The following is a 12,732-nucleotide window of genomic DNA, read 5'->3' as shown; positions in this document are numbered from 1 at the left end:
TTATGCCACCACCACTAAGCAGTAGTTGCTCAAAGCAATGCAAACCATTTAACAACTTCAGTAACAACTGTTACTGAGGATAATCCACAGACCTTACTCCAAAATGTTTGAACTACTACTTTGTACAAAAGAAATAGCCCTGCATGGCTTCTTTACAGCTAGATACTACTAGAGGCAAGTGATAAAAATTTGGTCGAACTTACCCTTTAGCCAATCATGCCAAAGATTTAGCAGTTGCACTCTGTAATCCTTAACCAGACATGTTACGATGAACATCTGGTTTACAGTAATAACCTGCACCCACAACACGTTATTTAAGCAAAAGCTGAGTCCATTGAACACATCAGAGACATTTTTTTTCTAAACCTTCTCCTCCCATCTTATCACCGCTCGATGTGCCAGTATAAACATCATCATGTGTTCCCTCCACCATCACCACCTTCCCCTCACACATTCAAAGGCAACCATGCATGTTCCCATCAGTGCTGCAGGGACACTGCTGCCTTTAAAGTTTGTGTGTGCCAGCAGGGTAAACATCTACATCTGCATCTGTCTAAATCTGATAAGTTCTGACTTCAGAACTTTTTAAAGTGAAACTGAAATGCCTTTGGTAATGTCCTGCACAGTCCAGCTGGTGGAAGCTATGTTAGATGAATAAGAGGATGGGACATTACATGACCAGAGACACACACATCAACTGACCACAACTCAATACACTCTACAACTAATGAGGGTCATCAATTGGTGTAAAATAGGCTTGGTAACGGAATAAGATCATCTTAAATCATACAGTTACATAATAAGGTAATAAGTTAATATAGTGAATACATAAAACTGATGTGATGGACATTGGACACAAACAAACACCTAAAACGCCTGATGACTCCATACACAGAAACAAAAATCACTGTAGGCCAGCCTCTTCAAACACAAAGCCAAGACAAAAAATAATTAACACCAAAGAAATTTGACCTTTTACCCCCTGCTGTCCTGCCCGCTAGACCTTTGCGAAATTACACACACATAAACATGTGGTATGTACATCAGTAGATTAGTTTCCTGTCTCTTCTAATATTGAGTTTATTTTCAAAAAGAACATTATGTTGTAAAAAAAAAAAAAAAAAAAATTACATTGCAAAGCACAGTAAGCAAGTGAAACCTAAAAGTCCCCCTCCACTCAAAACTGTTTTTTTGTTTTGTTTTGTTTTGTTTTGTTTTGTTTTGTTTTGTTTTGTTTTGTTTTGGGTTTTTCCCGTTAATTTCCCCGAAAATGTCTAATTTTGATTATACTGACTTGTATCTGTGCAAAGATTGTCACTAGAGAAGTGTTTTCACATTCTTCTCCTGAAGGGGGCGCTGTCTGTGCACCTCTCTGAAATCTGAGATTGAAACATACAATGGGCAATTTAGATTAGATCTGACACTGATACAAAAGCCAATCGTTTTCTATTGCGTCAGAGTTATTACACAACTGGGAGAAGTGGAAGAAAGTTATTAATTTTAACCTAATTCCTTTTCTGGCAGAGAGCTCTCCAGGCAGACTTCTCCTGAAAGGCACCTATTACACGTAAAATTAGAATCTCAGCCAGACAGAATATATCTTTATACAAACTTTGATACGACCTCTGGTATATCCTACGGAGACCTCGTGTCCTCATTAGAGGGCATCACATGTTGGGTTTACTTGACCTTATACTTCACTCTACTTAACTTAGACCTGTTGTTCTCAATCATGGACACTTTTTTCTGCCACCTAGTGGTAGTAAGACCACAATACTCTAATCCATGTGCAAACAAGATGGCAGTCATCTCTGCCAAGTCAGTCTGCAGCCGAACCAGACACAAAAGTGGACAAGGTCCAAAATCTGATCACAGTTTATGGTTGAAACTTGTTTATTTATGTTTATAGTCTTATATGGCGACAAATTAGACCAAATTTAGCAACAGCAACAAGCTAAGATACTGTGAATTAGAAGGTACCTGTTTGAAGACATTGGGACTTTATTGTTGACAGTGTTTAATGTTTTATACTTAATGGGTCCTATTGATAGGAGAAATTAAAAATGCATACCAAACAAAAGTTCAGACCTCAGGAAGATATAACCACATTATAACAACAAGAACACACTACAGTATAACAGCGTAGCTGATAATAGTCTGTGTTTTGAGAACCATTAATGCTGTTTCAGCCACTGCCAGTTACAAGCTAACAAGCTAACAAACAACATAAACAATAAAAAATTCCAACAACACTTAACATTCTGACACTTCTGCTAGTCGCTGATTTGGATGCACAGCAGACTCCTCAGCTGAGTCTGAGTCTGACTGAGGCTCAGTCTGGCTGAATCTCTCCAGTGTTTCCTTCAATGCTAACATTAGCTGTTTTGATGTGCACCGCTCTTTGAGCGTTCACCTTAGCACTATTGTCACATCCAGACCAATCTCCACACTTTGTAATATTATATCTCCAGGGTGGTGGATGTCTGAGGGTTTATGGACACAAAAACATTGTTATAGTCAATAAATTCAATAAATAATTCTTCAACCAAACCAAATGTTTGATACATAAATAATGGCTTTGGTCAAGTTTGGTTAAAAAACATTAAAATCAATGATATATAGAAATCTTAACAGTTAAGTTCAATATTTAAAATGATCACTAACTGCTTAATCTTGTGACACGTTCATCAGATCTTCTCATATACGTTATGTGCACAATTAAATTGTAGAATATTGTTTATCCATTAATTGGCATCAATCTAGCCTTAAAAAGACAGGATCCCAGAGAGTGTGTGTGTGTGTGTGTGTGTGTGTGTGTGTGTGTGTGTGTGTGTGTGTGTGTGTGTGTTTACAAAGCAGTGTTCTTATCAGATTTGATGTTTTTTGCATCCACAACTGTCACCAACAACTATTTATGCATTATTTGCCATAACAGTTACAGCTGCCGAGCATGTGACTAACCCCCGGGCACATTTGTGAGCATTATGTAGAATATAACAGGGAAATTGCCACACAAAAATGTTCCTCTTAATTTATGCGTGACAGACTGTTATTATCACTTTGTGATGACTGAAAAATTTGAACACATGCCATACAGCTCCCGTAGGGGGTTGAAACAACAGTGCAGCAGTAGATCAGTGTCGTACTGCAGGTGCTGCATTCAAACAGTAGCTCAGTGTTTGAAAACAGCACCTACAGTAATGCGTTATACTTCTAAGACGACTGTATTTTCCTCCTTAGCTTTGTATTTGTTCTGAATATGCGTGCTTTGGGTTTTCTCAATAGAGTTTTGGTGTGAGATCTGTGTTGAAGATTTAGAATAAAAGGATAAAAGTTGTAAAAGTACGCTCCAGTAATCTGCAGTGATATTCTCCAAGCACAATGAAGCGATCCTCTTCGACCGTCTGTGTTGTCTTTCCCCTCTGACACCAACACACTCATTTAGAACTGTGACCATTTTAAAACACATATGAAACAGGGAGTTTAGAGGTTCTCTGCCAGAAAAATTTTGAGCATCAAACACTTTATTTCCTACGTTCTGGTGAATGTTTCTGCACCAATTTATGGTGTAAATATCACTAGTTTTGTCCAAATAAACGTCCTCTGCTATTTTCCTGTTTTTATTTGGTGGGACAAATGCGCATTCTAAATACTGAGAGGGATGTGTACCTGCATTTCCCCCAAAATCCACACCTTTGTGGAGGAGACCCTTTTCCTGGAATGCAACACATTCTCACTCTGATCTCGTCACATATTAGCGTTTGGTCATGGACTTTCCACGTCCACATACAACATGCAAGGTACCCTTGGTGTGTTGGTTGTGGACTTTCTGGGACACCTTGTCAAGTTCTGCTTGTTACATGCATCGTCTTCTTTCAAAATACACTTCTGTTTTCACTGGAAATTTAACATTTACATACAGTCTCTTTCAAAATAAACACATTACGTCGGTACAACACCACAAATTGATGTTTTTTTCCTTCAACAAAAAATGCACGTGGTTGGGTTTAGGCAACAAAAACACGTGGTTAGGTTTGGGAAAAACGAAAAGGGTTCCCCCGTTAATTGGTGAGTAAGCAATGTTTATACAACCGCGAAGTAAGACAACCACACAAACGTGACAACAGAAAGACACTGATTTACTTCAGTTTTAACAGGTGGAAAGTTACATTTTGCGTCAACAAGATGTACAGCAGCTTCAGCAGGTATCTGAGGTAGCTGTGCTTGCTGTTGTCAAACGAAGCTGATACTTAGTGTCTCATATTCGTCTGTTTAGGGAACTGGTTTGCTTGTTTTGAATAAAAACGAGGAAGGCTTTAATGTAGGTGATAAGACAGGCTAGACGGGTTGATTGTCTGGATTGGTGTACTGTAGCTTCATGTGTGTGACAAATAAAAAGCATGGTGGACCTTCAACTGTGATATAACTGACCACAACATAATTTTACAAGCCGTGTTTTACTGTATGTAATATGACATTTGATGCCATGAAGTGACGGTCTGTACATGCAACAACAAACACAAATTAATTGCATACAGAGACAGTCTTCATGGCAGTGTATCCATCAGGTATTTGGCTTGACGGCATTTGCTTTGATGTTTGCTGTTTCTATCACTCCAGGCTATGACTTACTAAGACCTTCAGGCATGCATGTGCTTGTCTGTCTGTTCCCAGTTTCATTATCCACAAAGATCTGATAAATCATCATGAGTTTCTTACATGGGCCTTCTGCAGTTGTCCAAAGGTGCTGATTACCTTAAAGGAAGCCGTTTCACTCTGATGATATTTTCAGTACAAACAAAGTGTGAATGAAGTGAAATGCTATCCAAAGGAAATCGAAAACAAGTTCTCACGTTTCACAGAACCTGTTAAACAGCCACTGTAAACATGATTCTTCCCCTCCAGACTTAATTGAATGCATATCAGCTGGATCAGATGTAATGAAAGATGTTCTACATAAAACTTTCACCATGCAACTGCATGCCTCCCCCCTCAGTCCTCTGCCAGCTCAGTCATTTCATTACATGGCTTACTGTGCAGCTTTTCGTGAGCCTCTTTCTCACATTTCTGCTCCGTCCATCACTGCCTGCTTGTCTGTGACTGTGGCTCTCTAAGGCGAAGTCTGTACTAATGTCTCTTTGTCTGAGTGGGCCTTCTGGTACTAGCCTATATGGCCTCTCAAGTGATCGATCTGTGCTAGAGGTCCCACTCAGACAGCATCTGGACTGTACTAACACCACGGTGTTTTGATTTGTCTCTGTTCGTTCTGTTTCACTCTGATGGGTGCCCCTGCAGTCGACTGACCCAGGGAGACATTGGGCAGTGGGAGGACCCTGAGGCTGGCGCCGTGACAGAGAACAAACCAGCGTCACGACACTTTTACCCCATTGCCCTGCTGCTCGTTAGCTCGCACTTACTGGTTGTGTGGCTCATTTTAAGTCTTGTTTTTCTGCTTGCAAAATATCAATAAATTGCTGACAATGCCATCTCTACTCACTCCTTCTTCTGTGTTTGCTGGTTATTCTTTCATGAGTGGTGGTAGTGTGGTTTGATTGGCTTTCTTGTTTAAGGGTAATTTAAGGGTAATTAGCATATGTGGTTCAATATCCACCTCAAGCTATGGGGTGTTAATCCCTGAGCAGCAGTGGATTGGAGGAGATTGATTTCAATCAGATGGTATAAAGTAAAATATAACATTTACTCTTTTTCTGATTTACCAGGAATCATGTTTTACAAATTTTAAGTTAGTCCTAAATGTCTGACAAGAACAAACTCTCCTAAGACTAATGTTTCAGTTTTTTCTAATTGCTTGGCACTATCTTTTAAACTATCGGCTTTTTTTTCTTTCTTTTTTTTCAAAACTCTGCACACTAACCACAATCTTTCACACGTCTTCAGTGACTCCCTGTGGCTTTGACAAAGAAATCACACGGACATAAATAATGTTGTTGTTTTTTTGTTTTGTTTTTTTACATTTTAATGTCATTTATCATTGTTATAGGCCTAATGAATGCACCTGTGCTTCAAACATCTGTGGCCACAAACCTCAAGAGCGGTGACTGTTCTAAAATCTCCCTAGCTCCAAAAAAAAAGTAAAAATTTCAAATGAGAAGAGAGAATTTAATAGCATGTGGACAGCTTCATTTGCTTTCACTGCCAACTCTGCAGAGTTTAAGTTCCAAATAATCATAAACAGCCCACTGCAGAGTCGCCACCTTGAAGTAAAACATATTAATGAATGCTCATTTAGACATATTAGTAATGTTGATTGGCTATTTTAGACTTAATAGGCTGTGTGTCCTTCATTTTAGGGTTCAAATATATTCTTTTGCTCGATATTTTTTAATATTATTTTGGTCAAAAGTGGCTCTTTGATAGTAAAGGTTGCCGACACCTGCCTTACACCAAAGCAGCAATGCATTATATATCTCTAGCAAAAGCAAACAATTCTTGCAAAAGTCTTCAAACTCTTTGAAAAGAGTTGCGTCAATACAGAACACACAAACCATCATTTGAATAAACACACAAAGCACCAACTATAGATGAAAAGTATAAATGAAAAACACTTTTAGCTTTTGCTTTTTCTTTGTGCAAGTTTGCTATAAAGTTTTCATAAACACACATGCACAGGTAACCACAAAGTACAGACATGTTCTGCAAATGTGACGCACCGTCAATACAGATAAGGAGAAAAGGTTTTCTCTTTTTTTCCTTTAAAATGTTCTCACTCTCCTTAAACAACCAAAACACAGCAGAAGGAAACAAATCATTTGTTGTAGGCAAAGAAAAAATGGGTAAATCTCGCCTTCTTTGTAAGTCTGGTCATAAGACTTTACCCACATCACATGTGATGTCGTGAGTGAGGCAGCACGTGTGTCACTGTGGAAAGGCACTTGGCAAAATAGTGTAGCAATGAGAAACCAGTGTTAAACAACAGTTGACAATTTTGCCGTGACAAATGTTGACAGTCTCACATTGGTGCACAGGCACATAAACGGGTGGACCGCTTGGAAATGAGGAAAAAAATGCTATTTGATCATAATCCTGATTTTATCTCACTTAAAGAAACACATTTAAAATGCAATGAATCATTGACCTACAGGCTTATACCTGGTTTGGACACAACCGAACAATGCACATAAAGGCAGTTAAAGGATTTGAGGGAGTGGGTTTTCTAGTTAAGAACAAATTGAGTCATATGAAATCAAAGTAAAGGATAAATCTATGGAAGAGATACTTAACAGTTTACCCAGAAGTATGTGCATTCTGTTTGCCACATTTGGTAAATGCGCTGGCTACAAGTGTTAATTGTTCCAGAGACAGTGCTTCAAAAAATCCCCATTCAGGCATTCAGATAAAACTGTAACATTAAGCTCAAACTGCATATCGATATATACGTAAAGCCAATTCTGTCTCTCAGAGATCTTCTGTTTAAGTTCATGAAGCCTGGCATTGAATCATGTTTTTCTAAATGTCAACAACAATGTTCAATACTGTTGGACTTCCCTACTCAATCTGTGTCACCTTGCATCAAACAAATTACTTCCTACTCAAAAAGTATTTTAAAAAAGACTTTGCTTAAACTGCTGGGCACTACCGTTTTTGCAAATGTTATTCAAACAAGAATTAATTGTGCATTATGGGGATTACTTTCAGCTGTGGAATGAGATATTTGTGGCAGCAGGATAATGAATGTGGGACTGAATACAAACAAACCACAACGCCTGCGTGCACATCACACAGTGCAACAACGGGGCTCAGCAATCTGTTTTCAATAGTTTTTTTCAAGCTCCACACCATGGGTGACCGGGCCTTTTCCTCTGCTGCTCCGAGGCTGTGGAACACCCTCCCTGACCACCTCAGGGCCCCACACACTACTGATGTTTTTAAACGAGACCTAAAAACCTTTTTACAAAAGCATTCTGCTAAATGTCTTTTATAGGTTCTCCTTTTAACTATTTATTGTCTCTAATCATTTTTAGTAATTCTTAAATTGTATTAATTCTAACTGTTTTAATTTTTTTCTGCTCTGTAGCACTTTGAGATTGCTAAAGTGCAATACAAATAAAATCTATTATTAGTATTATTTTTGGACGAGATGATCTCTGTGGCAAAGATTAATAAGCAACACTCAATTCAGATACACAAACAATACGTGTTTGTGTGATCAATTCAGTGTTATTCTTGGCCTTTTCATGTGATTTGTATAAGAAATATAAATATTGCCAGCCTTATCCGTAAATTTCCATCATCATGTGAAATACAGCTGACGTGACTAGCGGAAGCTGATTGTGAAACTGGTAAGTCAAGTTTCTGTGAGAATTTTATTGCTGAGAAGGGTAAAACATGTCTGGATTAGGCGTGTGGCACTGTATTGTCATTTTACGAATGGATGTGCTTGGTGGGAGTTAAACATGAGCCTGTTAATTTTCTACAATACAGCTAACATACAAATACATCACATTACAGTGTTGTGTTGCCAGCTGAGGAGGAGTGATGCACTTTTATTCTGTGTTATTGTGGCAGATCTTATTTAATTTACTCAATTATAATTATTGTCAATCAGACCTTTGGTGCTTTTCTGTCTTTCCAACACACTTGTACTGATACCCGTCTTTCTTAAAGTTGGTTTCTGTCTCCGACTCCTTACTGCTCAGTCACAATAACATTACTCATAATTATTTCATCATCATGTTCTCTGTATATCTGTGTGAGTGTAGCTCATGGAAGAATTGGCAGAGAAGTCAGTGCACTGCAGCTTAAGTAAACACAACTAGATTTACCACTTTGATTGATGGAGCCTTTTTTCAAATGCTTAAAGCAATAAAACACTTGCAAATTGAGAAACACATTCACCAGTCTGACACATATATGACCTAAAGAAGCACACTGTGTGAGTACAAAAAATACAAAGCAGCAAAAGTCTCAGGAAGACACTAAAAACTGACGGACAAGCTAGTAATTGGGATGAAGATAAATCATGCAATCAGGGTGGTGAAACTAAGATAAGCTTTTGCTCATTTGGCATCACCATTGTTGAGTGGTAAACAGATTGCATGTCTGAATTATGTGTCGTGTACATTTTGCAGTGTTTCTTTTTCTCTAAATGCAACGTATGTTGTGTCAAACAGCTTCATTCACTTGTTTTTTTTAGCTTGCAGTGCATCGAGTTTTCTCTCTGCCACTGTGGACTTCAATACAAAAACAAAAAGTTAGCAGGGTAAGACAAAACAAAACTCCCACTTCCAGGCCCCCAGATCATACAAAATAATTTCAGAAATCCCCCCAGATTGGTCTTTCAGAGCACGGTTAGTCATTCTAGTCAACATAGATTCATAAGAGGCAGTTTTTATCATGTAGGAGATCCATTCTTTTACTTCTGGGGACTCCGTTGACCGTCAGTACCTGTCGTATAGTTCTAGCAGCTGTGATGACTCCAGCCATAACAACTGAGAATTCATCCCTTGACACATTATGCACTTGTGATCTGTCAGCCAATAAACACAGTCTCGGAGACACTGGCAATGTCTTACCTAGCCATTTACTCATGTGTCTAAGAACTGTTCTCCAAAAGGGCAGAATGAGTGGACAATCCCAAATACAGTGTAAAAAAAGTGCCAGTTTCTTCCTGTCATTCAGATTCAGATTCAGATTCAGATTCAGAATACTTTATTATTAATTAGTCAGTCATTAGTTGATAAACTCATCCTATGCAGCCTGGCTGGTGTCCACTAGTGTCTGTGTATTATTTTATATGGGATGAATTTACTTTTGGGTTCCCTAACACATTTACCACTGTCAGACGGAATCTTTAACCATTGCTCTTCATCCAGGGTACATCCAGGTCTGTCTGCCACATTATTTCCTTCTCTTTTAATCCCTGCAGCAATATGTTTACACTCCTGCACCAAGACTCAATCTGCTTTTGTGCCAGCACATGTACTGTACAGTAAAAGGCATACATAGTCTAGAAGAACCCTGTCTTCTAGAAATTGTACGTTTGTGTGTTACGTAACTGCCGTCTCAATTATATTGTTGTGGCATCATAATCGCTGCCTGGATTATGTTCAGAGGCCACATTTCAACAACAAATGCACTTTGGTTAAGTTCAGGGAGATATCGTGATTTTGGTTGAATGTTAATATAAAAAATTAATGCTGTAGTCACTATAAATGGTGACTGTATTGCATGATTGGCAGAAAACAACTTAAATACGTTGTCAGTAAATATTCTGCTGATACATCCAGAGTCAACATTTTTACAACATACTAGATACGTTAATTAACAACATTTCCTTACTATGTTAAACCGTAATTTTCACTGCTTTATGCTTCCCTCAAACATATTTGCTGTTTCAGATTAGTTGTATATAAACTTAATTTCTAGGAGACAGTGCTGGTGCAGCTCACATTCTGACCGTGAGTGTGAAGATTCTTGGCTGACTCTGACATTGTCCAGAGGAAAGAAATATTTCTACTTCGTTTTCGGTTGTTTATTCAACCTCTAATCAGACAAAAAAATATTTTCTTGGTCATTTGTTGGAATGTCTGGCAGTACAGAGATTTCCACTTTCACTCAGAGGTTATGACATCTTCACCACTGAGACTTCCACTTCCCCACTCAAATATGTTATGTGTCAGATCAAGAATTCAAGAACTTGGATTGTCATTATGAAACTGCAAATGTGTGTATACTATTAAGACTTCACACATATTTATATATAGAATAAGGCAGGAATGTAAGAGATAAGGAATATTCAACGATGAAATCTCACCAAGTACAAAATATGAGCAATATTAACAAAAAATGTATTTATAAAAAAGTACAACTTTGGCATTTGGTTTTTGGCTCTACAAAGAAATTGCATCTGAGAGTGTCACGGTGGTGCAGTGGTTAGCATTGTCACCTCACAGCAAGACGGTTGCTGGTTGGAACCCCAGGGTGGGGGAGCCCTTCTGTGTGGAGTTTGCATGTTCTCAGGGTACTCCGGATGAAAGCTGAAGTGTTTGGGGCACCATTATCTGCTCAGATTCAACTAAATGCTTCAAAACTCATTAGACGATGCTTCACAGTGCAGATGGACATTGACCTGAAGCATACTGCGAAAGCAACCAAAGACATTTTTAAGGCAAAGAAGTGGAATGTTCTGCAATGGCCAAGTCATATCATCTGACCTGAATCCAACTGAGCATGCGTTTCTCTTGCTGAAGCCAAAACTGAGGGCAAAACACCCAAAACACAAGCAGGAAGTGCAGACGGCTGCAGTAAAGGGCTGGCAGAGCATCACCAGGGAAGAAACCCAGCATCTGATGATGCCTATGTGTCCAACACTTCAGGCAGTCATTGACTGTAAAGGATTTGCAACCAAGTATTAAAACTGACTGTTTAATTGATGATTATGTTAGTTTGTCCAAATACTTATGAGCCCTTAAAGTTGGGGGACTGTGTGAAGAAATGGTTGTAATTCCTACACGGTTCATACTACATTTTTGAAAAAAGCCTTAAATGAAAGCTGAGAGTCTGCACTTTAAGCAGGTATTCATTGTTTCATTTAAAACCCATTGTGGTGGTGTACAGAGCCAAAATGACGACAACTGTATCATTGTCCAAATATTTATGGACCTGACTGTACATCTGCTGTTCCGTGAGAACTGCGCAGGTTTCATTTTAAAAGGGTCTGATATTCGCGTGAATCTTAACATCCACATCAACTATTGGTCGGAGAGGGAGAGAGAGATGCGGTCAGGCTGGTAGCCTGGCAACGCCTGAAAGAAAAGCTCCAGGGTGAGAGGACCAGAGAGGAAATGGGACCAAAACTGAACTGCAAATAAAAAGATGTGGAGAAGTCACAGGTAAGAGTGAGGGAAAGAGAGACACTTAAGTACTTAAATAATATAACGTGTCTGTGTGTGAGAGGGAGAGCTAGCTACATAAAGTCGTCTCTGCTGGAAAGACAGATTTAATAATACTGTGTAGCAGAACTCTCTGCTCTTGTGAGTTGGGTATGGTCACTGTTTGAGAGTGTATGTCTTTCTTGGTTTTAAAACTCCCGGATGCAAATTTGTGTTTCTCTGAGTAGCAAAGGCATGACCTGCCCTACTCTGCCATAGGCGGGATTTGTACTTGTGCGACAGACTGTACGCCATTGTGAACATTTATACTAGTGCGGTGGTGTGTCTGTGTCACTCTGCAGTTACACCTCCAAAACACTAGTCAGCGGCGGGGTCTTTGTGAAGAGCTGTAAAGTTTAGTTGATTCAAAACACACATTAAACACACATTTAACATGGCTTAATAGAGACAGTTTCAAACACAAGTACACAAATTGGCTACTCTGACTCTGATTGGCTTACCTAGACATTGGTACCCTAACCAATCTAAATCCTCTTGCTTCTAACCAACCCAACCAATGACAGCAATGAGCACGAGCCAATCAGAGGGATAAATATGTTGAGTCATGCCTCAGCTATCCCAGGAAGCGCAAATACGCCTCCTGGAGCAGCATTTTGAACCCTTCCTGTTAAGTTAGACGTTACCTGGCAGCGCAGACAGCAGATACAGTGGTGTTAAAGTGTTTGCCCCCTTCCTGATTTCTTACTTTTTTTGCATGTTTTCCACACTTAAATGTTTCAGATCATGAAACAAATTTAAACATTAGTCAAAGATAACACAATTAAACACAAAATGCAGTTTTTAAATGAAGGGTTTTATTAATGAGGAAGAAAAAAATCCA

The 12,732-nt window shown here is 38.9% G+C and overlaps 1 protein-coding gene across 7 annotated transcripts in view; it reads left to right on the top strand.

Annotated features, from left to right (window-relative positions):
• Nucleotides 1-12,732, top strand: part of inpp4b (inositol polyphosphate-4-phosphatase type II B) — a 201,758-nt gene that overhangs the window by 183,347 nt on the left and 5,679 nt on the right. For 6 of the 7 annotated variants that reach the window (XM_050044693.1, XM_050044695.1, XM_050044696.1 and 3 more), the window contains one exon: nucleotides 5,296-5,484. The exons of the other annotated variant lie outside the window; for it this stretch is intronic. In XM_050044693.1, the coding sequence (XP_049900650.1) occupies nucleotides 5,296-5,470 (175 nt within the window). In that variant the 3' untranslated portion in view covers nucleotides 5,471-5,484. Of the gene's footprint in view, nucleotides 1-5,295; nucleotides 5,485-12,732 lie in introns of those variants that run through there. 7 annotated transcript variants of the gene reach the window in all.

This window comes from Epinephelus moara, chromosome 5, assembly GCF_006386435.1.
Source record: "Epinephelus moara isolate mb chromosome 5, YSFRI_EMoa_1.0, whole genome shotgun sequence".
Lineage (NCBI taxonomy): Eukaryota > Metazoa > Chordata > Actinopteri > Perciformes > Serranidae > Epinephelus > Epinephelus moara.
This window is presented reverse-complemented; position numbering and strand designations above follow the sequence as displayed.